The sequence below is a fragment of the Sinocyclocheilus grahami genome, unplaced genomic scaffold (assembly GCF_001515645.1).
Source record: "Sinocyclocheilus grahami isolate Dianchi unplaced genomic scaffold, SAMN03320097.WGS_v1.1 scaffold574.1, whole genome shotgun sequence".
Lineage (NCBI taxonomy): Eukaryota > Metazoa > Chordata > Actinopteri > Cypriniformes > Cyprinidae > Sinocyclocheilus > Sinocyclocheilus grahami.
In genome coordinates, this window is record NW_015505753.1 from 517,668 (window position 1) to 545,348 (window position 27,681).

Sequence of the window (27,681 nt, forward strand, 5' to 3'; positions counted from 1 at the left end):
CTTTTGTTTTTTATCCGCCATCTCTATCCTTCTGTTGCTCGGCTCGCTAATGTCCATCCTGTGCACTGAACGCTCTCTCTCCTCCACATCATGAGTAGACACGCCCCTTACTGCTGATTGGCTACAAGTTTGTTTTGCTAGTCGGCCCGAATCAGTTTTCTAAAGCGTTTTTGAAAAATCGCTCACCCCACCTTTAAGGTAAGAGAGTTGAGGAAATGAGATCAACACACCTTGTGAGTCGGATGAACCTACAATGCCAACATGAGCACCACAGCTCCATGTATTGGAGCACATGTGCTAACTATTAGGTCAAGCTGGAAGCTTTACAATGACATGAATTGTCGTCTGAGAGATGCTCGCTGCCCATATGGGGGAATGCAGTGACATCCTGTGAGACTGAATGAGGGGAGGGGATTGGATTGGATATGATTTATGATCCAGTCTGCAGTACTGATCGCTTGCTGTCTGGACTCCCTGGAACAATCCACAGATCAAATACACCCTGAGATATCAGTGAAAAAAATGTCTCAGAAGTGACATCCTGTGAGACTGAATGAGGGGAGGGGATTGGATTGGATATGATTTATGATCCAGTCTGCAGTACTGATCGCTTGCTGTCTGGACTCCCTGGAACAATCCACAGATCAAATACACCCTGAGATATCAGTGAAAAAATGTCTCAGACTTTCAGCCTAAAGTCTGCTGCCACATTGCAGTTCATTCTGGACAAGAACGCACATTTAGGCAGAAAGAGACTATGACTGAATTGTGAGGCAACCAGTAAGTTAGATTCCATAAGTGGACTCTAAGCTGGGGTAAATTTGATGGTTTTATGTTTCATAAGAATGAGACGACCACTTAGAGAGTCTACTATGAATTTTTCCTTAGATTCTTGAAAATGATTTGTTTTTACAGCATTGCTAATAACGAGAAAAGGATCAATGTGGGGTTTTGTTATTGATCACAGCAAAACCCTAAAAATATTCACACTCAAAGGAACACTCCACTATTTTTGAAAATAGGCTCATTTTCCAACTCCCCTAGAGTTAAACAGTTGAGTTTTACCGTTTTCGAATCCATTTAGCCGATCTCCGGGTCTGGCGGTAGCACTTTTAGCTTAGCTCATGATATTACGCAGCGCCTGAAAATAGTCCCAGCTAGGTAACTTCCAATAAGCCTATTTTCAGGCACTGCGTAATATCATTGTGCCTGCTGCACCCATGGTACGGCAGCAAAGTTCCTTGATTATTACACCCGAATGAGAGTATAGTTCCTAGCCATATCAGCCTAGAAAATCGCAACTTTTCATTTTCCGTCGGTCTTAGTACACGATGTAACTACAGAAGAGTCAAGTTTTAAATAGGAAAAATATAGAAACTCTTTGGTCATTTTTGAGCGAGATGCTAACGGTCTAATCAGATTCAATGATCTATGCTAAGCTAAGCTAAAAGTGCTACCACCAGACTCGGAGATCGGCAGAATGGATTTGAAAACAGTAAAACTCAACTGTTTAACTATAGCGGAGTTAAAATAGTGGAGTGTTCCTTTAAGTTCTAAAGGAACTACCAGGGGTGGGCAAACTTGGCCCTTCCAGGTCACTTTCCTTCAGAGTTTAGCTCCAACTATGATCAAGCACACCTGAGCAAGCTAATCATTGTCTTCAAGACTACTAGAAAACTACAGGCAGGTGAGTTTTATCAGGGTTGGAACAAATCTCTGCAGGAAAGTGGCCTGGAAGGGCCAAGTTTGCCCATCACTGTTCTAGACCAATTCTCACTATTAACTAACTGATAACTACAGCATTTGCCTCAATAAACATTGACTGCTTATTAATAGTAAGTAAGGTAGTTGTTAAGTTTAGGTATGGGGTCAGATTAAGGGTTTTAAAATATGGTCATGCAAAATAAGGCATTAATATTTGCTTTATAAGTACTAATAAACAGCCAATATGCTAATAATATGCATGCTATTAAGCAATTAGTTAATAGCGAAAATTGGGAGAAGTCATACCTTTAATTAAACTTTGACTGTCCAAAGGGAAAAAAAGATTTTGCTACAGGAACATTTAAATTATGGTAATTCCTACGTAAATTTATCATGCTATTCGATATAACCCAGAAACATGAATTTGCTTACAACTAAATGTCTAAATGAATTATTTACATAAACACTGAACATTTTTCATTTAGCTGAAAAACAACCAAAAATAAAATGTATGTAATCTTTTTTTTTTCTACACTTAAAAACTGAGTTATATAAACACTTAAGTTGCATATTTTATATCAAATTGTTAATTATATCATTAGGTTTCTATTGCAATCGACAACCAATATGTAAACATTTTCAGTGGCTGTAATAAAAACCTGCTTTCATGAAAGATTTATTGAAATATACTGTACATTAAATAATGAAGATATCATTAACAAGTTAAGCAAAAATATAATCAGGGGTTCTGCAGGAATTTTAAGCTCAAATTTAAGACTTTTTAAGACCTTTTTTTAAGATCTGCACAAATAAAATGAATACCATATGAGCGGGGTAGGGCAATGTCTATAGTACCATATTAAGGCCAATTCACACCGCACCGACAAACGCCAACAGACACGTTGGCCGCTGGATTTAGAATTTTATGAAAAATAACTGTCATGTTCACACTGCCCCAACAGACACCAACAGACTTCAAGTCCGGGAGAGTTAACTAGGGGGAAAAATGGATGATCTTGTAACAACAATCAAAATGATACTGTTATTAATGTCTTTGGTAATATTGTAAGGCAGTTTTATTATAATAATAATATATTGTCAAATAAATTTCCGGTTTGAAATTTCCCAAGCGCTGTATGATCGATCTGATCACATTCCCCCTCGCGTTGCGGTTGGTATACTCGGCCACACCCACCGCATAAAGCTCTGGCCTCTCCTCCATAGACTGTATAAAAATAGCTCTCCTCCCAAAGATCCAAAAACTGTTCATCTTTCTGGTTTGTCCAGAAACCTGCCGTTTTTAAAGTTATTTTCCTAAGCGCGCCCAGCACCTACTTGCAGTCTTGCCTCATTGTCATGTCAACGGTCCGTGGCCAGCTCAGATTACGTCAGAGTTTGTTGTCGTTTGTTGGAAAATCATATCACACTGCTCAGACAATCCACGACCCAACAAACGCCGATTAAACATGTTCAGTCGGGTTAAAACCAACTCCGACCAACGCCGACAGGGGTAACACACTGATCCAACAAACTCCGACAGACTAGTCTGTTGGCGTTTGTCAGTGCGGTGTGAATTGGCCTTTAAACTGTAAAATTACTGTAAAAAAGCATAATTTACAGTTCAGATACAAGTTTTCACAAAAACAAAGTTTTATACAATTATAAACTTTACATTTAATCAGCCTTTAAACCACTGTTAAGAAAATGGATGAGTCAAAAGTATTATTATATTAATTTAAACAATTATTATCAATTAATTATTATATAAATTAAATAACAAATTAGGGGTGTGCGATACTGACAGAAAATGACATCTCGATTAGGGATGCACGATATATCGGCCACCATATCGGTATCGGCCCATATCGGCTCATTTTTTCTGTTATCGGTATCGGCCTGATAAGAAAATTTGGCCGATATCTTAAAGCCGATAAATAATGCATTATTTCCTTCAGAGACACTTCAGATGCGCGCTGTTCGTTTGCAGCCTTTTGTGCAATTGTACGTTGTAATATTGTGTTTATTTGATGTATATCTGATTTATCTCATATAGAATGCGTTTGGTTAAGTTAAAAGAGCGCTTCAGTTTACCAGTGATCATCTTTAGCTCAGCACACGCAGCTCAAACAGCAGTGCACAACATTAATAACTATGATTGGGAATGTCATGTATATAACATTCTAATGAGAACATTATTATAATAAAACATTGTGAATTCTTTGGGTTTAGTTGCCATGTTTCAGCGCGTTGTTATGGGAAGAGCGCATCCACAACAGGATCACACATTCTGACTATAGCATGCAATAACTGCGTCATTTTGTACATATATAAGTTGTAATATTATGTTTATGTTGTATTAATATTAATCTCAGGATGCATTTCCTTGAGTTAAATAAGCTGCCAGCAAAACGCTTCAGTTTACCATGTTCATTCAGCTCTTCAGCTTCAGCACGCGCAGCTCAACGGCTGCTATTTAAAACAGTGGTATTAATTTGTTACTTTTTCAAAATCATCGATACATTATTAATAACAACAACCACTTGTATTGTTCTCTTATTATTTTCATCAACAATATGGTTTAGTAATTAAAATCATTTAATTATTGTCCGTGCAGAGGCTATTCCGTTTTATTGATCTATGGCGCATTCATTTTGATTCTTTACACGTGTAATGATGTCCAGTGACTTGTTTGCATTATTTATGCATAATTTTATTTATTTGTAAGACTTTTTTATGACTAAATTTGGTAATGGGAGAGTAAAAATATTTTTAAAACGTACACCGTTCAAACTAGGCTGCTTATGTTGAAGTGTTTGGGATGTGGCTTTTAATGATGAGACCTTTTTTGTAATCAGGCTCTCAAAAAGTATATAACAATTTGGATATAGATTTATCGGCCAACATATCGGTTATCGGCTTTCAAAAATAAAGAATAATCGGTTATCGGCCAAAATTTTCATATCGGTGCATCCCTAAAAAAAAATACCGTCATGTACCGTGAAACCGGTATAATTTTGAAAAATACTGTGATATAAATTTTCGGTCATACCGCCCAGCACTAATTAGAACATTCAAGCAGTTTAAAAAAAATTTTTTTTTTTAAATGTGCCATAGAGAAAACATTGCTGGCGTGCATCACGATACAAATCAATGGCAATAACATTTTAAGATATGTCAGTGCAAGTTAATTTCAGTTAAGACAGTCTTGCACCAGGCTTAAGCCTTGTCTATGAATCTGCGCATTAAAGATGTTTTTAGATAAAATTCTGTGTCTGTCCCTCCACCCGAGCAGGCCAGAATACAACCGAGGAAAAATAGGTCAGGCTTAGCATTTGCTTGAGCATAAATTTATGATTTATTTCTAAAGCCCTTAATTTAATTTAGAAGAACGAGTGATAGACTGCAGTGACTCAGAGAAAAAGTCTCAGACTGATGGATGTCACTGATGCCCGTTTTCCACCGAAATTGTGCTGGTTCTCATAGCCAGCAAAACTGCAAACAACTCGAGAACATGCAAAGATTTTGTCTTATTTAAACACATTTTAACATCCAGTGCTATTTAATTCAGGATCGACGCAGTTTTGACACACCCATCAAAAGTTACAACGGTCATAACTCAGTCAAGTAACATCCATAAATGTTTTTGGGTAGACGGAAAAAGTCAAACCAAGTACCTAATTTTTTTTAACATTCACTTACGCCGGTTGCAGTTTCTGGCCCAAGATTACCATGTTTTAGGTGGTGTAGCCAGTTTTTTTGAGGTGGGTTAAAGGGGGCTTTTTTAGGGATGCACGATATATCGGCCACCATATCGGTATCGGCCCATATCGCCTCATTTTTTCTGTTATTGGTATCGGCCTGATAAGAAAATTTGGCCGATATCTTAAAGCCGATAAATAATGCATTATTTCCTTCAGAGACACTTCAGATGTGCGCTGTTCGTTTGCAGCCTTTTGTGCAATTGTACGTTGTAATATTGTGTTTATTTGATGTATATCTGATTTATCTCATATAGAATGCGTTTGGTTAAGTTAAAAGAGCGCTTCAGTTTACCGGTGATCGTCTTTAGCTCAGCGCACGCAGCTCAAACAGCAGTGCACAACATTAATAACTATGATTGGGAATGTTGTGTATATAACATTCTAATGAGAACATTATTATAATAAAACGTTGTGCATTCTTTGGGTTTAGTTGCTGTGTTTCAGCGCGTTGTTATGGGAAGAGCGCATCCACAACAGGATCACACATTCTGACTATAGCATGCAATAACTGCGTCATTTTGTACATATATAAGTTGTAATATTATGTTTATGTTGTATTAATATTAATCTCAGGATGCATTTCCTTGAGTTAAATAAGCTGCCAGCAAAACGCTTCAGTTTACCGTGTTCATTCAGCTCTTCAGCTTCAGCTTGAGCTGCAGCTCAATGGCTGCTATTTAAAACAGTGGTATTAATTTGTTACTTTTTCAAAATCATTGATATATTATTAATAACAACAACCACTTGTATTTTTCTCTTATTATTTTCATCAACAATATGGTTTAGTAATTAAAATCATTTAATTATTGTCCGTGCAGAGGCTATTCCGTTTTATTGATCTATGGCGCATTCATTTTGATTCTTTACACGTGTAATGATGTCCAGTGACTTGTTTGCATTATTTCTGCATTATTTTATTTATTTGTAAGACTTTTTTATGACTAAATTTGGTAATGGGAGAGTAAAATTATTTTTTAAACGTACACCGTTCAAACTAGGCTGCTTATGTTGAAGTGTTTGGGATGTGGCTTTTAATGATGAGACCTTTTTTGTAATCAGGCTCTCAAAAAGTATATAACAATTTGGATATAGATTTATCGGCCAACATATCGGTTATCGGCTTTCAAAAATAAAGAATAATCGGTTATCGGTATCGGCCAAAATTTTCATATCGGTGCATCCCTAATCTCGATAATTTTCTGGGATTTTATCGATAACGATAATTAGATGATATTTTGCTGAGTGTATTATTGTGCTGATATCTTAAAGGGGTGGTTGACTGGTTTTTTTATAGGCTTGATTGTGTTTATGGGGTGCAGTCTAACATGTGTTAATGCTTCGTTTGTTAAAAAACGCATTATTTTTCACATAATTTAGCTTTATTCCACACCTCTCTGTCCCTTCTCCTCTGAACGCACTGATCATTTCCTGCTTTTATGAAGCCCCTCCCTCAGAAATACACGATGGGCTCTGATTGAGTAGCTAGCCCAGTGTGTCGTGATTGGCTAAACCGCCTCTAGCGTGCGTCTAAACGTCCCGCCCCTCAACATAGCGGCATGTGCTCCGGTTGTATTGTAAACAATGACGTCGTCTATATTGCTTATCAGTTTGAGCCCGATTGAGAAGCAGAGGATATTAGTGAAGAGGATCGCGCAGAACCTGTGCAAGCACGGCTTTTAATGGTAGGCCTAAGATTTTTTATCTTATAAACTGTCTCACACTTTTAGATACGCTGTTATTTGTAAATGCTACTGCTTCTGTTAGCTTTTAATATACGGTTTTATTCTGATTAAAGCTTTAATACAGTTCAGCAACCACACGCCATGTGTATACGCAACCATGTATAACGCTTCTCATAACTATAGTATGTGAAAATAAGTGTATTCACTGAGCTGATGATCTGAATGAGAGAGAGAGAGGGAGAGAGAGATGCTGAGTGTGTGCAGAGCAGGGCGAGGCCAGGAACAACTGCTGCTCTGCTGCTTTTGAACATTGATTTTGAAATTTGTGAATCCATTAGAATCGTTAGAAGACAGAATCGCGATTAATAGATTTTTAGATTTTTACGTGCATCTCTAGTTTTCTCTTCCTCTTTTCTAAAGCAGCGCAGCATGGCCTCGCCCCCTTTGTTGCGTGTTCCCGGAGGCAGGGTTTATGTAAAATTCTGGGTTTTTGACATAACGGACCCGGGAAGTAACTCGTTGTAGTCCCTTACCAGTCGTTTTTGTAGGCATTAAACTGACAGAATTTTAAAAGACGATATCTGCGTTTGCATTGAACTTTCAGCTTTGTAACTCTGCAGATATTGTTTATGATCAAACAGCAACATTACACACTAACTAACATTAAAAAAGTGAAATCGCAATCAACCACCCCTTTAAGGACTACCGTGGACAGCTGACTCCTGAATTTTTTGATATTCTTCATATTCTGTGAACTCAGTTCACAGCAATTAATAGTTTAAAAGTAATAATAAAATAATATTAAAGTATTATTATTAAATATTTAAAAAATAAAAGTTTTATGGGCATTTTTACCTTTAAGCCATTTTTTCTAAAAGTGTGCACCATCTTTTGAGTCAAATGTTTGCATTTGGGCTGTTACCAAGCAAATTAAATCCGTATCAACAAAATTGATCTTTGCAATGCAGAGGAAACACAGAAGCTGCATTAGAAGTGTCAGTTAGATGCATTTACATATGGTTTAATGCAGCTCTGAGGGAAATTAAATACTTTAACCTGCAGTTAACAAATGCATAAATAATGTTTTGATATTTTAAACATAAAATATTGAAAACTGATGTTTGAAATTATTTAAAAAATGAAAAGGTACCTTAAATGTGAAATTAAAACCGCCAGCTGGTGGAAGCAAGTTACAGTTAATAAGTGAGTCATTGCGATTGAACCGAATCATTTAAACGGGTGATTCATTCAGGAACAAAACACAAATTGTTGCTCAGAGACGCAAAACAGCACTGTGGCTGTGTTTGAAATGATTTTTGTTGGAGAAATAGAGCAAAAACAGGAAATATGGTGTCTAAAACGTAAGTCTCTTAATATTAACTACTTGTTTATTGAACTGTAGTATAAAATCAATATCACATTTGTAATCATGCTTACTTTTGGAGAAAAAAACGGCACTCTTCGTGTGATATTAACTATATGAAATGATATAAATATATACAGTACATTTTCTGCCCCATATCTTGAATTATGTGATAATTCTAAATTCATTTTAATAGACTGATTCATGCAGTGAAAGAACGCACTATAAATGCGCACGCGCACTAGTCTAACCTACTAGAATTAATCACCTAATGTATGCGTGCACTCTGCAGGTGTGTTTTGTGTTTGCTTTTCGGATTCAGGAACAAAACACAAATTGTTGCTCAGAGACGCAAAACAGCACTGTGGCTGTGTTTGAAATGATTTTTGTTGGAGAAATAGAGCAAAAACAGGAAATATGGTGTCTAAAACGTAAGTCTCTTAATATTAACTACTTGTTTACTGTTACTTGTTAACTGTAGTATAAAATCAGTATCACATTTGTAATCATGCTTACTTTTGGAGAAAAAAACGGCACTCTTCGTGTGATATTAACTATATGAAATGATATAAATATATACAGTACATTTTCTGCCCCATATCTTGAATTATGTGATAATTCTAAATTCATTTTAATAGACTGATTCATGCAGTGAAAGAACGCACTATAAATGCGCACGCGCACGCGCACTAGTCTAACCTACTAGAATTAATCACCTAATGTATGCGTGCACTCTGCAGGTGTGTTTTGTGTTTGCTTTTCGCGATATACACATAATATCAAATAGCATATCGTTAAAACAACAATTACGATATTATCGCAGACCATACATATCGCACACCCCTATACTGTTTAGATTTTTATAATGCATTGTCTTCTTATCGATCCACCAGTTCATATTTAAAGCTCTGCGTGTTTGCATGGTAAAAACATGGGTCGATCTTCGCATTGGTCTGAACTCTGAACAAAACAACAGTTTTATTGAACAACAGTTTTATTTCTGCGTGTTTGCATGGTAAAAACATGGGTCGATCTTCGCATTGGTCTGAACTCATTGAACATTTTATTGAACAACAGTTTTATTGACTTTGAACGTGCAGCGCTCATGTTTATTTAATGAAATAATAGCTTTTTGAAGTTTAATCGTCACATTCAGCCATATCGCAATTCTGGTCTTTCAGTCCCCAAATTTAAGACCTCTTGATATCATAATTAAGACTTTCTTGTACAATTTAAGACTTTTTAAGGCCTTAAATTTGATAAAACTAAATTTAAGACTTTTTAAGAACCCGCGGAAACCCTGTATAATGAATATGTCATATTTCCATGTAATACTGAATATTTTCAGTTGCTGAAATTTTGGTGCATCACCACTAAATATCTTTCAAATTATATGATGCTTTCTATTAAGTGTCTTTAACTACTATGTACTTATGCACTTATTGTGTACATGCATGTTTTTACATTGTACTTATATTTAAAAAAAAAATACCTTCCTCTAACTACTTATGCAATTAATTTCGTTAGTTACATCTATAGTCATACTGGCAACCCTTCCCCTAAACCTTAACCCTCCCTTAAACCTAACCAGACCACTAAACCTGTCGTTTAATTTACCTATATCATACCTCAATAGCAGAAAAAATGATTTCTGATACAACATGAACACAAAAAGTACATTGCACCAAACAATTCATTATTTTTAATGTAAGTACATAGTTAAGACAATGAATATAAAGTGGGACCGAGACCATTAACTCCAGTGGTTACTTTTTCCTGCAGAAGTGCTCAATCTAGCAACCTGGAAACTTGTAAACATGACTTCGGAAGCTGCATAGTAGCCACAAACAGGTGATTTGGATTTCAGTCAGAATGTGTGTCAGAGGGTCAGTGAGCAGTCTGAGGCTGATGCTCTGACCGCTATACCGTGAGCTTGACAGAGCATAGCTTTCATAAACCTTGTGACACAGGGTAAACTGTAGGTGCCCTTGACTCACCTGTTGCTTCATGTCAGCGTAGGTCTTCTCTGAGCTAAGCTCCACCTGCTTCTTAAAGTTCTCCAGTGCACTCTCAGCCTGCTGGGCCTGAAGCCTCTGACTGTCCCGAAGACGAACCAGCTGCTCCTCTTTATCCCTACAGCATAAAAAACAAACAAAAAAACCCCACAAATTGTCACCCTGTGTATATACATGAGCTTGCATTATTCTTAGGAGTCAGAACGCAGAGTGAAAGTTCTCCTCACTCAGCTTTGTTTCATGCACTCTAACATAACTGAGACGGAAAACACGTCACATAAAAGCAGCATGTTGTGCTTTATACTTATTTTTTATCAGCTGATTGGGGAAGCATTTTATGTTCACACAGAAAACTTCAGCGCACAAATGTGTGTCGACGCAAAACAAACAGCATCTCAGACTCATGTCTGACAACAACGCTGAGACACAACTGCCAAAAGAGCTGTCAGATGCAAGCCAGACTGCTACAAAGAGCTTGTCAACCTGCTTTCACTGTCTATATCCGTGCATGTGTGTGTGTGTGTGTGTGTGTGTGTGTGTGTGGCACATCTCGCCCTCCCTCAAACGTGTGTAATTACTGTGGTAATTACTTTTCATTGAGAGAACAATTCACCAGGGCCTGTGAAACTACATATTAGTACTTCATCAAACAAGTTAACCAGCATATCCAAAAAGCCACGGAATTAACTAGAGTAAAGAGGAAATGTGAATTAAAATATGTGACATGCAGTGATATGAGACACAAGACATTTAATGCGGGGAACTGTTTTTTTAAAAACATATTTTGGTAATCATGATTTACAAAAACAACTTATGTAAAACATAACATTTCAATAAAACTGTTTTTACTAGTGCTGTCAAACGATTAATCATAATTAATCGCATCCAAAATAAAAGATTTTGTTTACATATTATATGTATGTGTACTGTGTATATTTATTATGTATATATAAATACACACACATATGCATGTATATATTTCAGAAAAAATTGTATGTTTATATATTAAATATATTTATTTATATTATAAATTATATGAATATAAATATAGACATGTAAATATTTTCAAAATACATATTGTATGTGTGTGTATTTATATATACATAATAAATATATAAAGAACACACATATATTATGCAAACAAAAACTTTTATTTTGGATGCGATTAATCGTTTGACAGCACTAGTTTTTACACAAAACATTACAAATATGTATAAAATACATATATATACTGTATATATAAAACACTTTCTCTAAATGAACATCTTCATCAGCTCAAGAGAAGGACATCCTTCTTTAGTTATCGTCTCATTTAGTGTACACATACAAAACAGGCATAACAATAAGAGGAAATTAAAAACAAAACAAACGCAAAAAAAGAAAAAATAAGTTGGGGACCTTTTTTTCTTTTTCTATGGTCTCTTTTCTGTGTAATTTTGGTCTCTCTCATGTTTGACATCAAAAGATCTAGAAATTGTTTCTCCCTGACTGTTGTGTAGTCTGTAATTATTAATCTGTCTTGCAACATGAATGCCTTCAGGGCAGAGCACACACAAAAGAGCCTTCTGCTCATCTCTGATGTGGAGCAACCAGCAGACAAAAAAAAAAAAACACTGAAAGAAAGAAAGAAAGAAAAAGAAAAACAGGCGTCTAAACAAGAAAGAAACAAGAAAAAGGCGAAGCCACAAAAATAGCTCTCTGAATATTTTGAGACGTTCCAGAGAGAAGAAGGAGCAGCTCATTGTGAGGAAGAGAGGATTAGTTAGTGAGTTAGAAGTTTTAGTTAGTGGTTCATTTCTGTTTGTCTGTTTTAATGGTGAAGAATACCAACAGCAAACACATTTTTTTTGTTTAAACACAGTCAACATGAAACCAAAACTGCTCCTTTTCACTTTCTTTATATGTGCTCTGGGTTTCATTGTGAAGACTTAATCAGTGAACACTATTCCAAAGAAAACAAAAAAGTCTTGCTTTGCCTCCGAATTGACAATTTTTTTGTTTGTTTGACATCATCAAGCCCTCTTATTTCTAAACTCCTCCCTTCTAACCACCTGCCAAAGAGACCACTATTCATTATCCAAGCAATTCCTGATTGATAAAATCATGACATGATGTTGTTGCACATTCTTTCTTTTCAGTATAGACAAAGTGTCTACCATTGGCTTTTAACTACCTTGTTTGCGTTAATATTGTAAATGGATTGCCACAGAGACTGCAAAATGAAAATACATGGGAGCTTTCACTGTTTTTGTGTACAATTCCCATCCATAGTCGTACCGTTTAAAGGGTTAGTTCACCCAAAAATTCTGTCATTAATTGCTCACCCTCATGTCATTCCAAACCTGTAAGACCTTCGTTCATTTTCAGAACTCAAATTAAGATATTTTTGATGAAATCCGAGTGCTTTCTGACCCTCCATAGACAGCAATGCAACTGAAATGTTCCCAGGCCCAGAAACGTCGGTAAAACAGTCCATGTGACATCAGTGGTTCAACTGTAATTTTACGAAGCTATGAGAATATATTTTGTGCACAAAGAAAACAAAAATAATGATTTTTTTCAACAATTTGGAACAACATGAGGGTGAGTAATTAATGACAGAATTAATTTTCGGGTGAACTAACCCTTTAAGGCTGAGACTGATGCATAGATTGAATCTATAGGTGCTTAACGGTGGGTAAGACTTCTTCAGTGAGGCACATTACTAGTTCATAGATTATGAAACATTATCATTAGGAATTTTCAACTACTGTCCATTTGTCCAGGGTGTTCCCCTAACATGTGGCCCAAAACGCTGAGACCCTACAGCAGTGGACGAGTGGATTGATGTTTCTCAACTTGTTGGTCTTTGGTTGTTGTTGCATCTTTTTTTTTTATGTATTGTGCCATGCATGTCACACATTTAAGATGCCATGTCCAGCTATAAAACTGAACTTTATAAAATGCATCTCCATCTGCTTCATTCAGTCTTCATCTAGCTGCTTTGATCTCACGAATGCAAAAACCTAAATCCACCTATTTGTTCATATGTTCTCTGCATTGATTTTTCACAGGTGGTTTACCCATATTTTAAATTACATGTTCAGTCTTAAGGTTAGAAGAAAATGTCCATAAACTAATGTCCTGGCAGAAAATGACCTACTTGTACCTATTTTTTCTTACAGTTTACAATAAGATCTATGAAGTGAGCATCATCAAGTTTCAAGAGGGCAAAGGTTCATCTTATGGTTTCTATGTAGAAGTACTGCTGTGAGAACACAACAAAGGCTGACCAAGGGTGTGGAAGTGGAGAAGAGCAGAGCAGACAGTCCGTCACTATCCGTCACAGAGAGGGGTGAGATGAGAAGGCAGAACGAGGAAGGACAAATAAAGCAACGCGGCAGGGAAAGGGGAATGCCAGCTCCGCAAAGGCCTTCGGCTTTGGCTGGGGTTTGTGCTCGGAGAAGAGTGGAAGACGAGCAGACTCAAATTAAAGACGTGCCGTCAAACCAGAGGAAATCCTTCTCATCCTGCACTCTTTAAGGGGATTTTTTTGGGGAAAAGCAGAAGGAAGGGACTTAAGGAAAGGGCGACAGTGCTTCCGACTAGCCACAAGTCAGACAGGAGGGTCAATTTTCCAAACCTCCTTAACCACAGGACGCCTCCAATGTGGAGAGCAGGACGCTTCGATGGGGAGCTTGTACTGTAAATAAGACTGGAGATGCTGCTAATTCAAATGTTATGGCCACACAAACGCACCCATTCATTTTCATCCAGCCTGCATTCAACCCGTCCGACGCCTGAGTTTCTGGCACCCGTGGCTGCAAAGAACCTGGGTTCGTGACCTTCAAAGCACCTGACCTGTGATGGATGCCACAATAAACTCACTTTTGTCTGACTGTACAAAAAAGAACAAACAATTTCCCCCAAAGGCTATAGATTTACACTCACACATTAGTGACAACACATGTAATAAGTGTTTATGTAGAAAATCCAGTTTAACCAATATTGCCTTAATTGATTCTAGTTGATTCTTGTTTGATCCCAAATTGGAGTCAATCTATAAATTCTGATAGAAAGAGAGAGATATTGAGTGCTCAATTTTATATTGGAAAAAAATGTGGAATATATCATACGTATTCTATAAGTCACTGAGCATCGGAGCGAAGACATCTGGCTAAAAAGCTGTACAAACGCAGCATCTTCATATTAGACTCACACTTGGCCAACACTCAGTCTCTCTGGACGTGGGCTATAAACACACTAGGAGAGACATATGGATTCCAGGTGGATTACACCTCTCCACACCAGTGTGAAGCCAAAGGCCATGCACTCCATGAGCTCATCATGACAGAATGATAACACATCCAGGACCAGATCAAAGCTGGGGCCCAAAAAGAGGCAACATATTAAAGCCAGAGAGAAAATGCAAAGCTGAAATTTTCAGCGCCCTCAAAAGAGGAGTGCCTCATTCCTCTGTCCCCAGAGAGCCAGAAACGCACAGAAACAGCCTCGCACACTTTACGACTGACATGCAAATACGCACTGTTCAAAAATAACAGCAGCCGCTGCGTGAGCATGCAGTCTTAACACCCTGCGCTCATGGTCAAATACCCGCTTGGGGTTCGAGGAGATGGCCAGTTATTGATTGAGGTATGAATTTCTTGTTTGTCATTTAATGCAATGTAATGCAATCTGTAGTCGAGTTTTTTTCTGAATAAACTTTGTTCTGAATAACATGCTACAGCTGCAGAATACAGTATGCATACTATGCAGACAATACAAATTTTCTGTTTATGCATATAATACCAACATGGTCTACATTTGACAAAATGTGCAGTATACTACAGATTATACTATGGGGGCGTTGAATGCTTGAATCTGATTGGCTGACAGATGTTCTAAGGTGTGCAATTATTTTCAGGGAAACGCACGGCGAATGTACTGTAGTTTCAGGCAGCTCTTGACCACATTACATGACCATATCACTTCACCAAATGATTTCAGTTATTTCAAAGCTCCTTACAGCCTAAAACAGCAAAAGAACCAGCGAAAACCGACAACGATACTGGCCTAACAGATAAATACAGTAAACAATAGGATAAAAACGACAGATCATTTCCATGTTTTTGCCACAAAATTACGTTTTATTATGTACGGAAAGCACATAAGCTACTCTTCCTCTCCCGTCTCTCTCTCTCACACTCTCTCTCTCCAGCAGCCGCTGCGTGAGCATGCAGTCTTAACACCCTGCGCTCATGGTCAAATACCCGCTTGGGGTTCGAGGAGATGGCCAGTTATTGATTGAGGTATGAATTTCTTGTTTGTCATTTAATGCAATGTAATGCAATCTGTAGTCGAGTTTTTTTCTGAATAAACTTTGTTCTGAATAACATGCTACAGCTGCAGAATACAGTATGCATACTATGCAGACAATACAAATTTTCTGTTTATGCATATAATACCAACATGGTCTACATTTGACAAAATGTGCAGTATACTACAGATTATACTATGGGGCGTTGAATGCTTGAATCTGATTGGCTGACAGACGTTCTAAGGTGTGCAATTATTTTCAGCCTAAAACAGCAAAAGAACCAGCGAAAACCGACAACGATACTGGCCTAACAGATAAATACAGTAAACAATAGGATAAAAACGACAGATCATTTCCATGTTTTTGCCACAAAATTACGTTTTATTATGTACGGAAAGCACATAAGCTACTCTACCTCTCCCGCTCTCTCTCCCTCACAGACGCACATACATACAGTTTGCACACACGTTAACATACATGCTAATGTTGTTAAACGATTTTATCAGTAACATAGCTTAACAACTTAAAAACTACATGACTTCTCACAAGCGAGGTAACAACAACGGCGCTGTTCGTGAAGAAAATTTACTTAAAAGTTTCACTATTATTAGAGACTCTGCCGAGAGATGCATAGACTCACAGAGGTAATCTCTCTCTCTCTCTCTCTCTCTCTCTCTCTCTCTCTCTCATTTTCACTATTTTTATACATTGTCGCGAGAGAGACATAGACACACAGATATTCTCTCTCTCTCTCTCTCTCTCTCTCTCTCTCTCTCTCTCTCTCTCTCTCTCATAACTTAGTTATTAGCTGCATTAGTCTGCTATCAAGCCTCCGTTACTAGGTTTAACATTTTTGATGTTTAAATGTTTAAGATGTTTTGGAATTAGCAACGGAAGTGTTAGATGAGATAATCCAACACTCAATAGCGTTTTAAGTAAAAAAAAACTAGACAAATGCCTTGAAATACATCATCTGATCGATGTCTTGAGGTGTGGTAACCATAGTATGAGCGGAATAATTGAATTGGTCTGTTGAATTCTTAGAAACACCACCTTGGGTGTGCATTATTTTCTAGAATTCAATGGCCCGTCGTCAATTATTCCTTACTTATACTATGTTGGGTAAATTATCCCCAAATTCAACGACTTGACAATTTGTTTCTATCCATCTTATTTTAACATAAGAGCGGGACATTTGTTACTTGAATGTGCAAGACTTCCGGTGACATTTACTTCCAGTTATTTTACCAGCACAAAACAGTCCATTATGCTGCTTTATATTGCAAACTGGTATGTCATTTTATTTAAATTTATTGTCATAATCATAAACATACTTGTTTGTAGCGCAAATAGTTTAACTGTTTACCACACTTTGTTATTCCTCTAGTTATATATCTATTAGGGGTGTGCATCTCCATAACTGAGGCCGATGCGATACGCATCTTGCTGCATAGCCAACGATATGATACATTAAAGATACATATGAAGCAACTACTGATGCAGTGCGATCTGATTTTGATTTGATTCAACACAATGCAATACGATGCAATGGGAAAAAATATGATGCTAATAAGTATAGTGCATCTACTAATAATTATATATGAATTAATTGGTTTCTACCAATGCAAATATGATAGAAACGATGCATAGCAATACAAATGCCAACTTGTATCCAATGCACACTTTTTTAAATCGATGCATCGTATTGTCAACTTTTATGCCGGTGCACTGATGCAAACTGGTGACTCTTACCATCCCTAATACCTATAGCGGCTAATAAATCAGAAATCTTGCACATTCAAAGAAAATAGCTTACTTTCGGGTTAAAAAATAAGTTGGATAATGAGAGACGAAACATAAGTAATTACAGACAGATAATAACAGGATCACACATTCTAAATGAAATATATCATGAAGTCATGAGAATGCGGCATACTACTGATTGAAATTCAGTAGAAAGCTAGTATTCCACTCCAAACACAGCTAGATAGCCTCCAACAGGATCATGAAATCAACATGCAGCTCAGTGTGCCAGCGATATGCATTTTTCTTCTTTCAGACCGCCTGCATGCTGTCAAAAATATTCCCTTCGACAAGCTTTGATGGTGTGAAAATATCTGGCAACCGTTTGTGAAATCTGACTGTTTACCTACTAAAAGTTCTTTTTTTTTTCATTTAAATTTGGGATGGACCCAAATAGACGTGCAATCCCTTATTTGACGTAAAATAAAAAAAGCACAGAGTTGCTCATCAGCGTTGATTGTTGCGACGGTGTGGACCACCAGGAGAGTGGGCTGCTGAATCAGTGAAGTGTGTGACTCTTGGGTGGGATTACATTCAGGGACGCATCTTAATTAATGTCATTCCCAGTGCAAAAGACACATTCAGTGACACACACCATAAACCTCCTGTTTTAAGCATGAGGCGATTATTCAATGATGTGGTTTGCGTATGGCATGCAGTGTGCTCTGAATGTAGTAGTCCATCCATACATGCAAAACAAAATTCATATACTGTACTATGCATAATGCAAAAATAGCAAGAGTAGTATGCCACTGCAAACACACCCTAACTCCCTGACTCTCCCTGGCTTGGAGCATCAATGACAAAAATACATATCCAAATACAAATTAGTCTCTTTTATGTCTGCAGAAGCGCAGCAAAATCATGTTTTGGTAGGAGAAGAGATCTGTGCAAATTCAAATGATGAGTTTATTTTGCGCTTCATCTAGGGAATGCAACACTATCGTCTTCAAAACGAGGAACAGAGTTTAGGGCCAGCTGGTTTATTTTCTTGCCTATTCTTATCCTCCATCTGATCCAGCGGGAATGCAGTGATTAGTCCGTTTGATGTTGGCCTCTGAATCCCCAGAGATGTGCCCCCTTCCCTTCCTCCCCCACCAGAGCTGGACTGGGCTGCAGCCGAGACTCAAAGAGATCCGCAGCTTCTGACGTGGGACAACATAGCCGGGCCAAGCACATATCCCTGTGGCACTCCCCTCATGTGAGCTTCCACTGACAATCATGCTGCATTTTAAGACAAACATATTGCAGTGATGGGAACTGAATTGGGCTGTTTAGGTGACCCGGCCGTCTTGTCGAATGTGTGCTTAAACAGATAGACACAAAGCAAGCAAGCATCTCTCCTTGCAAATCCAAGTATGAATGGAAATAATCCTGAGTTCACTGACTTGACTGGTAATTATTAAAAGAGATGGTATGGGTAAATAAAAGCAGCAGGAAGGGACAAGAAAGGGATTTCAGAGGCTTTCAGCTCTAAGAAGTCCTTGTATTATCAAAATAAAACCAAGACCAGTTTGAACATTCAGAGCACAACGGTTCGTCATGTATATGCATTTCTTCTGATGATCAGACAGACACGCTGATCAAAAAAAGCTAACTTTGTGGGGTTTTTTCCAAGTGTGGTAGCTCACTATGGTATTGCCATAGCAACAAAGTTAAACAATGCACCAGTTCTCATTTGCATTGGGAAGGGGGTGGTTCTTTTGAAGGGAAGGGGGCTCAGACAAACAAACAACACAACAGCTGCTTGCGTCTACACGCATCCATGTTTAAATTCACACGCGCATATCAAAAGGGCACACAAAAATGACAAAAGTCTAAATACTTTATAAATAAAATGTGCACGTAAAAATGATGCAAGTCGTGCTAAATATTACATACATTTTCACAGCCTCTCTGTAACACATATGCACATGAAAGTGTGTCCAACATGCCAGCCTGCATATAATGCGGTGAGCAGCCAGCACTTTATACGGTTTCATCTCGTTTAAATTTCTCCGTTCATCCTCTGATCTCTGCTATCAGGCGGTGCTCTCTTGATGTGTGTGTGCTGGCTGGCCGTTTGAAGTTCTGCGCTGACTTTAAAGTGGCCAAAAGACCCTGAACGGCATGTAGGTAGCAGACCAGGGATCCTGGGTGCTCGTTAGCCCAATGACCGTTTAATTAGCTCGATGAGGACTGCAGTGTAAATGTGCTTGCCTATTGACACAAATGGGCATCTGTGTTGTTCATTGCTCATGCAGGGCTAATTTATTCATCCTAAGCCATGTGTGTCTGGCGCACTAACGGGTACGTCAGATAACGGCACTCGTTTCATCTCGACACTTTAAAGCAACGGCAGAGGTAAAAAAAATATCACAATTCAGTAGATGAAAGGAAGCGTTGTGCTATACGGAACAAGACATGCAAAACGTCCTGGAACAGTTTTAAATTACATACATGCCAATGACAGCCAGACCTGATTGCTTTCGCTTAATAGTTGTCTCATTTCAGTTTTTTTTTTTTTTTTTTACAAAAGAGGCAACAATAAACTGTTGTAAGATTTGTTAAGTTTTGTATGCTAAGGAATAAAATACTGTAGCATATGTTAGATCAATGCAGCTGTTTTAAATATGACATAAAATGATGAATCCATCATCTATATTTATATAATATATCATTTCCATTGTGCAGTAGTATAGTAACTCGGGGTGTACACATTTGTAAGTGTCTTTCGGTTTGGCGCGCATACGTACCAAACAAAAGGGCCGGTCCCACTACACTTTTCATTCTATTGACTTCCACTTGTACGCATGTGAATCCAGGAGAGTGGAAACAAGCTTGTGTGAAAAATGTTTGCATTCGCTGTGAAAGTTCAAGTCCACCTTGAACCTTGGCAGCATTCTATATTGGTAACAGCCTATAGGATTCTGATTGATTCAATTCATTGTTTAAATTTAAGAATTTGATATAAAAGACCACACTGACACATTTAATAATGAAATGAATAAAATTGCCTATCACACTTTATTTTAAGGTCCAATTTTCGCTATTACCAAACCATTAACTATGATTTTGCCCCAATAAACTCCTAATTTGCTGCTTATTAATAGTTAGTAAGGTAGTTGTTAAGTTTAGGTATTGGGTAAGATTAGGAGTGTAGAATATGGTCATGCAGAATACGTGCTTTATAAGTACTAATGAACAGCCAATATGTTAATAATAGGCATGCTAATAAGCATCTAGTTAATAGTGACAGTTGGTCCCTATACTAAAGTGTTACCAAACTGCCTGTACAGTATCTTATACTGTAATGCGGTTCCTCAAACAAAAGAAACCGACCCATCTCTAGAGAAAGGCACATATTCTACACTACCTCTTCTTATTCTGCTTTCCATTCCAAAAATGTGTTGATGAAAACCCATTTCAATTTATACTGGAACAAAGCGACAGCATACAAAAAAAAAACTGAAAGTATGTCATGGAAATGTTTTCCTGTAAAAACTATTAATTCAGGACCAGGTCTTGTGCTCCAGGAGATGATGATGATGATGTCACATGTCCACTGGCAGAGTTAATGACTGAAATCTAATTAAACACGTACAGTTACTGCCAAGAGTGCGTGATGCACCAGGACAAGGGCCAAACAAACAAACAGCAAATAATGAGCTCATCGGTGGGTCGAGTCCAGCCTGATGTCATTCTTTAACCTAAATGGGAGTTTTTCCACCAATGTTTAGACACTGTAAATAATCGCACATCTGCGCCTGGTGGGTATGTTGAACGTGGCACACAGCATGTCAGGGGAGTTTTGCTCATTTTCCTTGACAGTGACAGTGAAAAAGCGAGGCCAGACGAACTCGAACAGCATCTAACCTGAAGTGTGCGATTCCACCCGGCACACAAACCCTGCGAGCTTCCTCAGAACGCCATCCTAACCACTTCCACATCTCCCGCTACATTCCTGTGGTTGGGAACGGGCTCCGGGAGCACAGGCAGTAACCCCACGCTAGCTCCACATCTAAGGACTCTGTTGTGGGCCAGGAGATGGCCTTCCCAAAACAGGACTTAGAGCAGAGCCTCTTCCACAGCCCCATAATCCAGTCCAGACCACAGCATTGTTCACATTTTACTGGTCTCTGCTAGCACACAACAATACTAGAGCACTGCTGGATATCACGGCTTCAGAGTAGTCAGGGAGGCAAGACTGACCAAATATTGCCCTTGTACACTCAAATGAGAATCAGCATTTGTGTATCCAAATAACAGTATAATAAATAATTGTAAACATTATAATCATTGTAAATATTATGCAAGGTTTATTGTAACAGTGCAGCTGGGTTATTATAGTTAACTAAAACTAAGGTTGTTTTCAGACTTGTAGATCGTTTGCTTTGTTCCGAAACAGGGACTTAATTTGTTACAATGTTGCATTTTCTTCTTGGTTCGATTCGCTTTCACAAGGCAACATTGCAAAGCATACCAAACTGGGTTTATGCAGGTCACATGTGAGTAAAGCTGTCCTCTCATTGGTCATTGGTCAAACAGAGTTCACCTGTTTACGTTCCTCTGTGTCATTCATCAAGATGGATAGACAAGTTCGTTCCACGGGCTGGCACACGCAAACACTTACGAATGTAGCCGTCATTCACGCTCTAATTTTTCTTGCTTTCTCACCACAAGCGAACCGCTCCAGACTCCGTTTGCAATTGGGCCGAGACCAACTCTTCAAGGAGGTCTCGGTACGCTTGTTTGGTCCACTTTTGGTGCACACCCGAGTGCATTTGCTGCATTCACACCTGCCCAAACGAACCGCACCAAGTGGGACAACGAACTCTAGTGCGATTCAACCGAACTACATGAGGCAGGTGTGAAAGATATATATATATATATATATATATATATATATATATATATATATATATATAATGTAGTTACAGCCAGCAGGATTCAAGGCTTTGTCCGGACAGCATTCTTGTAATGAATTAATTACACAACGTTTTAATATGAAGAGGTGCTCTTTGGTTTTCAACCGCAATAACAAATACACTCACTCACAGAATCAGACACTGTCTGCTGCTTTTTACATAACATAATTCCCGTTATGAATTATGACACCACTTTGTTTGTTGGGTCGGATTGCTTTCTCACCACAAGCGAACCGCTCCAGACTCCGTTTGCAATTGGGCCGAGACCAACTCTTCAAGGAGGTCTCGGTACGCTTGTTTGGTCCACTTTTGGTGCACACCCGAGTGCATTTGCTGCATTCACACCTGCCCAAACGAACCGCACCAAGTGGGACAACGAACTCTAGTGCGATTCAACCGAACTACATGAGGCAGGTGTGAAAGCACCCTAAAACTGAAACTAAAATTAAAACCATAAAAAAGTTACTTTAAATATAAAATAACATAACTGAACCATAAACATAACGTAACCTTAAAGGGTTAGTTCACCCCAAAATGAAAATTCTGTCATTAATTATTCACCCTCAAGTCGTTCCAAACCCGTAAGACCTTCGTTCGTCTTCGGAACACAAATTAAAGGGGGCATAACACACACAGTTTCACCCAATCTCATGTTAATCTTGAGTACCTATAGAGTAGTACTGCATCCTTCATATCTCCAAAAAGTCTTTAGTTTTATCATATTTATAAAAGAAAGATACAGCTTTACGATTCTCTCCGGAGAATGAGCGGAGCCGTGGGCGGAGCTAAAGAGTGACGAGCACTTGGGCACCGAATGCCAACAAAACAGACATTTGATGCCGTTTCACTTACCGTCTGCAGTTCTGAATCATGACCGGGATCTTTTATAGCTGGGACCGCTCCATCTTTCAGTATCAAACGATGTGCAAATCCAGCGTCGAACTGGGCCTTGTTTATAAAACGTTCGTCAACAAACACACTTGTGAAACTCCGTTGCTGCCCTGGAAAAACAAACTGTATCCACTGTTTACATAACGCTGGGTTCTTTAGGAAGCTGAACAAAGTTATCTTTCCCTTACAACCAAAAACACACTTCTGTGGATTGGAGAGATTCTTCCCGAGCAAGTCCCGTGCAGCGCTGCCGCCGGATGAAGCGCGTTGATGGCTGCGATCTCACTCTGGTCGATGTGTGCATGGGATAAATGCCCATATAAGGAGTTCCACCCTCGTCTATGTCATGAAGAGCCACGATCGAAAAAAACTCTCAGAAACTTGTACGAACCCGGAAGTACGATTGTTTGATCGATATTGTTTTTTTTTAAACTTTGTCCATGCTTAGCATGAGAATCTTTAACAGTGTAAACAACTGAATGCATGAAACAGCATTGTACCCCCCCTTTAATATATTTTTGCTCTCAGACCCTGCATAGACAGCAACGCAACTGTAATGTTCCCAGGTCCAGAAACGTAGCAAGGACATCGGTAAAACAGTCCATGTGACATCAGTGGCTCAACTTCAGTTTTACGAAGCTACGGGAATACTTTTTGAGCACAAAAAAAACAAAAATAAATTTTTTTTCAACAATTCTTCTCCCCAAGTTACATCTTCCGTCATTTTAGAGAGTATCACAATGCATACGCACGCTTTCCCCTAAGCGTAAACAACGCTGATTACGCAGATTACGTTCATGCATGCACTTTCTCCCCTGAACGTGAACAACGCTGATTACGCAGATTACGTTCACGCACGCACTTTCTCCCCCGAACGTAAACAACGCTGATTACGTCAATTACGCTCTTGGGTACTCTCCAAAATGGTGGAAGACGTAACTCGGGGGAGAAGAATTGTTAAATAAATTGTGTTATTTTTGTTTTCTTTGCGCTCAAAAAGTATTCCCGTAGCTTCGCAAAAAACTGAAGTTGAGCCACTGATGTCTGACCTGGGAACATTACAGTTGTGTGTTGCTGTCTATGCAGGGTCAGAGAGCTCACACATTTCATCAAAAATATCTTAATTTGTGTTCCGAAGACGAACGCAGGTCTTAAGGGTTTGGAACGACATGAGGGTGAGTAATTAATGACAGAATTTTCATTTTGGGGTGAACTAACCCTTTAACTGAAATAATATAACATTATATATATATATAAATATATATATATACAAAAAAATAAAAAAAATAAAACTAAGTAAAATGAAAAACAAAAAACAAACAAAACAAAAACTGATTCAAAATATTAATAAAAAATATAATAGTATCTCAATGATACTAAAATAACACTGCAGTGTACTGTTATTAAAGCAGTATGTAGTACTTTAGAACAGCATTTCACTTCAACAGTGGCTTGCAGGGCAGGACTTCATTTTATCCTTATTGAAAAAGGAAAGTTATTTAAGCTAAAATATTTTTGTTCTAAAAGTATTTTATTATTTTGTTTCATGAATTTAGTTTATTTATAAAAAAAATTTTTACATAAGAGTAATTTTATCTTAATAAAATTTGTAAACTTGTCTGAAATAAATTTCATGCGCTGACAAAAATATGACAATGAGACCAGGTATAAATAAATAAAAAAAAACAGTCAATTTTGAGTGCCTAAAAATACTCGTGTGTACACTGCCATTGAAAAATAAATAAATAAATAAATATATATATATATATATATATATATATATATATATATATATATTGTGTGTATATATATATATATATATATATATATTTGTAATAAAGCTGTAATAATGAACTTAGTGTCACTCAGAGTCACTCAGATAAGCCGGATGTACCTGAGTGATTCCTCCATCTTGCTCATCTTCCTCTTGCTGTTGGCTCGCTCCTTTTCCAGCTCGGCCTGAAGCGTTTGCAGCTGTGACAGGACAGCAGAAGTGTCAATCACTCAACATGCTTTATCAGCTCCCGCCCTTCAGCATAACTAAACAGAGCTGATCTAATTTTCTAAAGGTCAGAGGTCAGCCGTGAGCAGCCGCTGGCAGACGGCTGGCCTGCAGGTGTATACGGCCTCTGCTTTGCAGATGTGCCCTTGACAGAGGTCCGCCTCACCATCCCGCTTTATGACCAGACCGGCCCTTTGAAGGTGAGGTGGCAGGCAGCAGCCAGGTGTCTGAGACTGATCTTAAAACTTATCTTCACCTGATTGTGTCGGCCCAATTATTAAAGCAGCCTTTTTATGACAGTTCTGAAGCTTTGAAGACTTTTGAAAGGGAGCCGCTTGGCAGCAGCTCCTATAAGTCTTATAATTAGTGGGGCTATCAGGTCGGACTATGACTGTCCAGTTATGCTCCCCTTTCATTTGGGAACACTTGGGACCCTCATGAGGCTGTGCTTTAACAAACACCAACTGGTCTCTGCTTCTACCTGGCATTTCTGGTGATCCGATCACAAGTGATCAGTGCTAAATACAGGTGTAAAGAGTGTTTAAAATGTTTCTTGATCAGATCCCTGAAATTACATACAGGGGTAGAAAAAAATGCATGTGACCACATCACATTTTTAGTGGAAACACTAAGCGCCCTGAAAGTGTGAAACTCTGCCTACTCGCCATCCACAAGTGATCAAAGGATACACGTTTGAAATGCATGTTAATAATATGAATGGTATTGCATTTCACCTGACCATTTGTGATTGGCTCACTGAAAACACTGAAAATCTTAATACCAGGTGGAAACAGGGCCTACATTTTACAGCCACATCATCAAAGTGAACTAGGGCAATTGAGAGCAGAGCAGAGCAAATGCTTTTATGTCTACCTAAAAACCTAAACCTGCTTAAACTGATGCTTACGTTTATTACAATTGCCTCAATATAATAACTAGCACTGTCAATGTTTAACATTTGGTATTATTAAGCATAAAAAATGCAATGCAAAAATGTGTAATTGTAAATGTATAAACCACAATCACTGAGAGCGGGCACAGAATGGGTGTGTGTGTATGTCTGTATATTTCTTTATAATCAGTGACCACTTGCTTTGATATTTTGTTGTATAATTGCATGTCTAAGCATTTTGGCAACTGCATAAAATTACTAAAAACATAAATATAATATTGATTTTTGTGAATAAATGAATTACCTTTTTGTCAGTGATATTTTGTAGGTCTGTTATCTCTTGCTGCATCTTATTCTCTTGGTCCTGAATAAAAAAATCAAAACAAGGTTTTCATGCAACCCAATTTACTTCTGTAATATGGCATCTTTCTGATTGAAACAGGTTTTCAATTAAAAAAAAAGTAAAAAAAAAAAAAGATTTATACATGGTGAATTCATTTAATGTTGAAAAATAACTCTGTGACAAGTGGTTGGATGGGAGGGGTTGAAAAATCAGAGGGCCTGATGATAAGGAAAGCAACACAAGCTATGTATTGATAAAAAGATCATAAAGACAAATATTTGTTTTCTCTGGAACAACATGCACTGGTAAATTGTTCATAATAAGACCAGGGTCAATTTTGATTCCATGTTGACTTTATGGCCCGTTCACTTGCATGATTTGCATGACAAAGCAAATAGCTATTCATTTTCATTAAGAGTTGGAACGCAAATCTTTTGAACTTTTAACATTTTGCAAATGAGCAGTGATGTGATGGAGAGACTATCAATGGAACTGAAGTCAGTGGACTGGCATTCTGCAAAATACGGCAGCCAGATGTTTGTTCCTGCATTTCAAGTTGTGAATCCCACCAATGACGAGGGCAAACAGCAGTATGAACACTCTACAAACAAGGATAAAGTGACTGACGGCCTCACTGTGAGTATGAAAGGGTGTAAAAAGTGTGATCAACTGACCCTGAACTGTTTCTGTCTCCTATTTTCAGCTTCCTGTATTTGCTGTTTGAGGTGAATCACAGTCTGCTCCAAATCTTCGATCATCTCCGATGCCTGACAACAAAGCAAACTACATTCAAAACATGCTATAAAACTGTAGGATTACAGACACTCTCTGATATCAAACACACTGGCATTAGCTCAGTTCCAAAACCTAGTAGACTGCCTTCCTACACAGTATTTCCATCACAAACATCCACCTGATGCAAAGACCCTTCAGTAGAGAGCTGTATAATTCTATTAAGTACATTTTAGAAAGGTTTAAAGGGGTCATATGATGCGATTTCAAGTTTTCCTTGCTCTTTGGGG

General features: G+C 38.0%; 1 protein-coding gene across 1 annotated transcript in view; it reads right to left on the reverse strand.

Moving 5' to 3' along the window:
- Positions 1-27,681, reverse strand: part of LOC107556591 (centrosomal protein of 112 kDa-like) — a 182,007-nt gene that overhangs the window by 85,457 nt on the left and 68,869 nt on the right. The window contains exons 19-22 of the mRNA XM_016239723.1: positions 27,334-27,426; positions 26,621-26,680; positions 25,317-25,396; positions 10,469-10,643 (exon numbers count right to left, since the gene is read on the reverse strand). Coding sequence (XP_016095209.1) covers positions 10,469-10,643; positions 25,317-25,396; positions 26,621-26,680; positions 27,334-27,426 — 408 coding nt within the window. The remainder of the gene's footprint in view (positions 1-10,468; positions 10,644-25,316; positions 25,397-26,620; positions 26,681-27,333; positions 27,427-27,681) is intronic.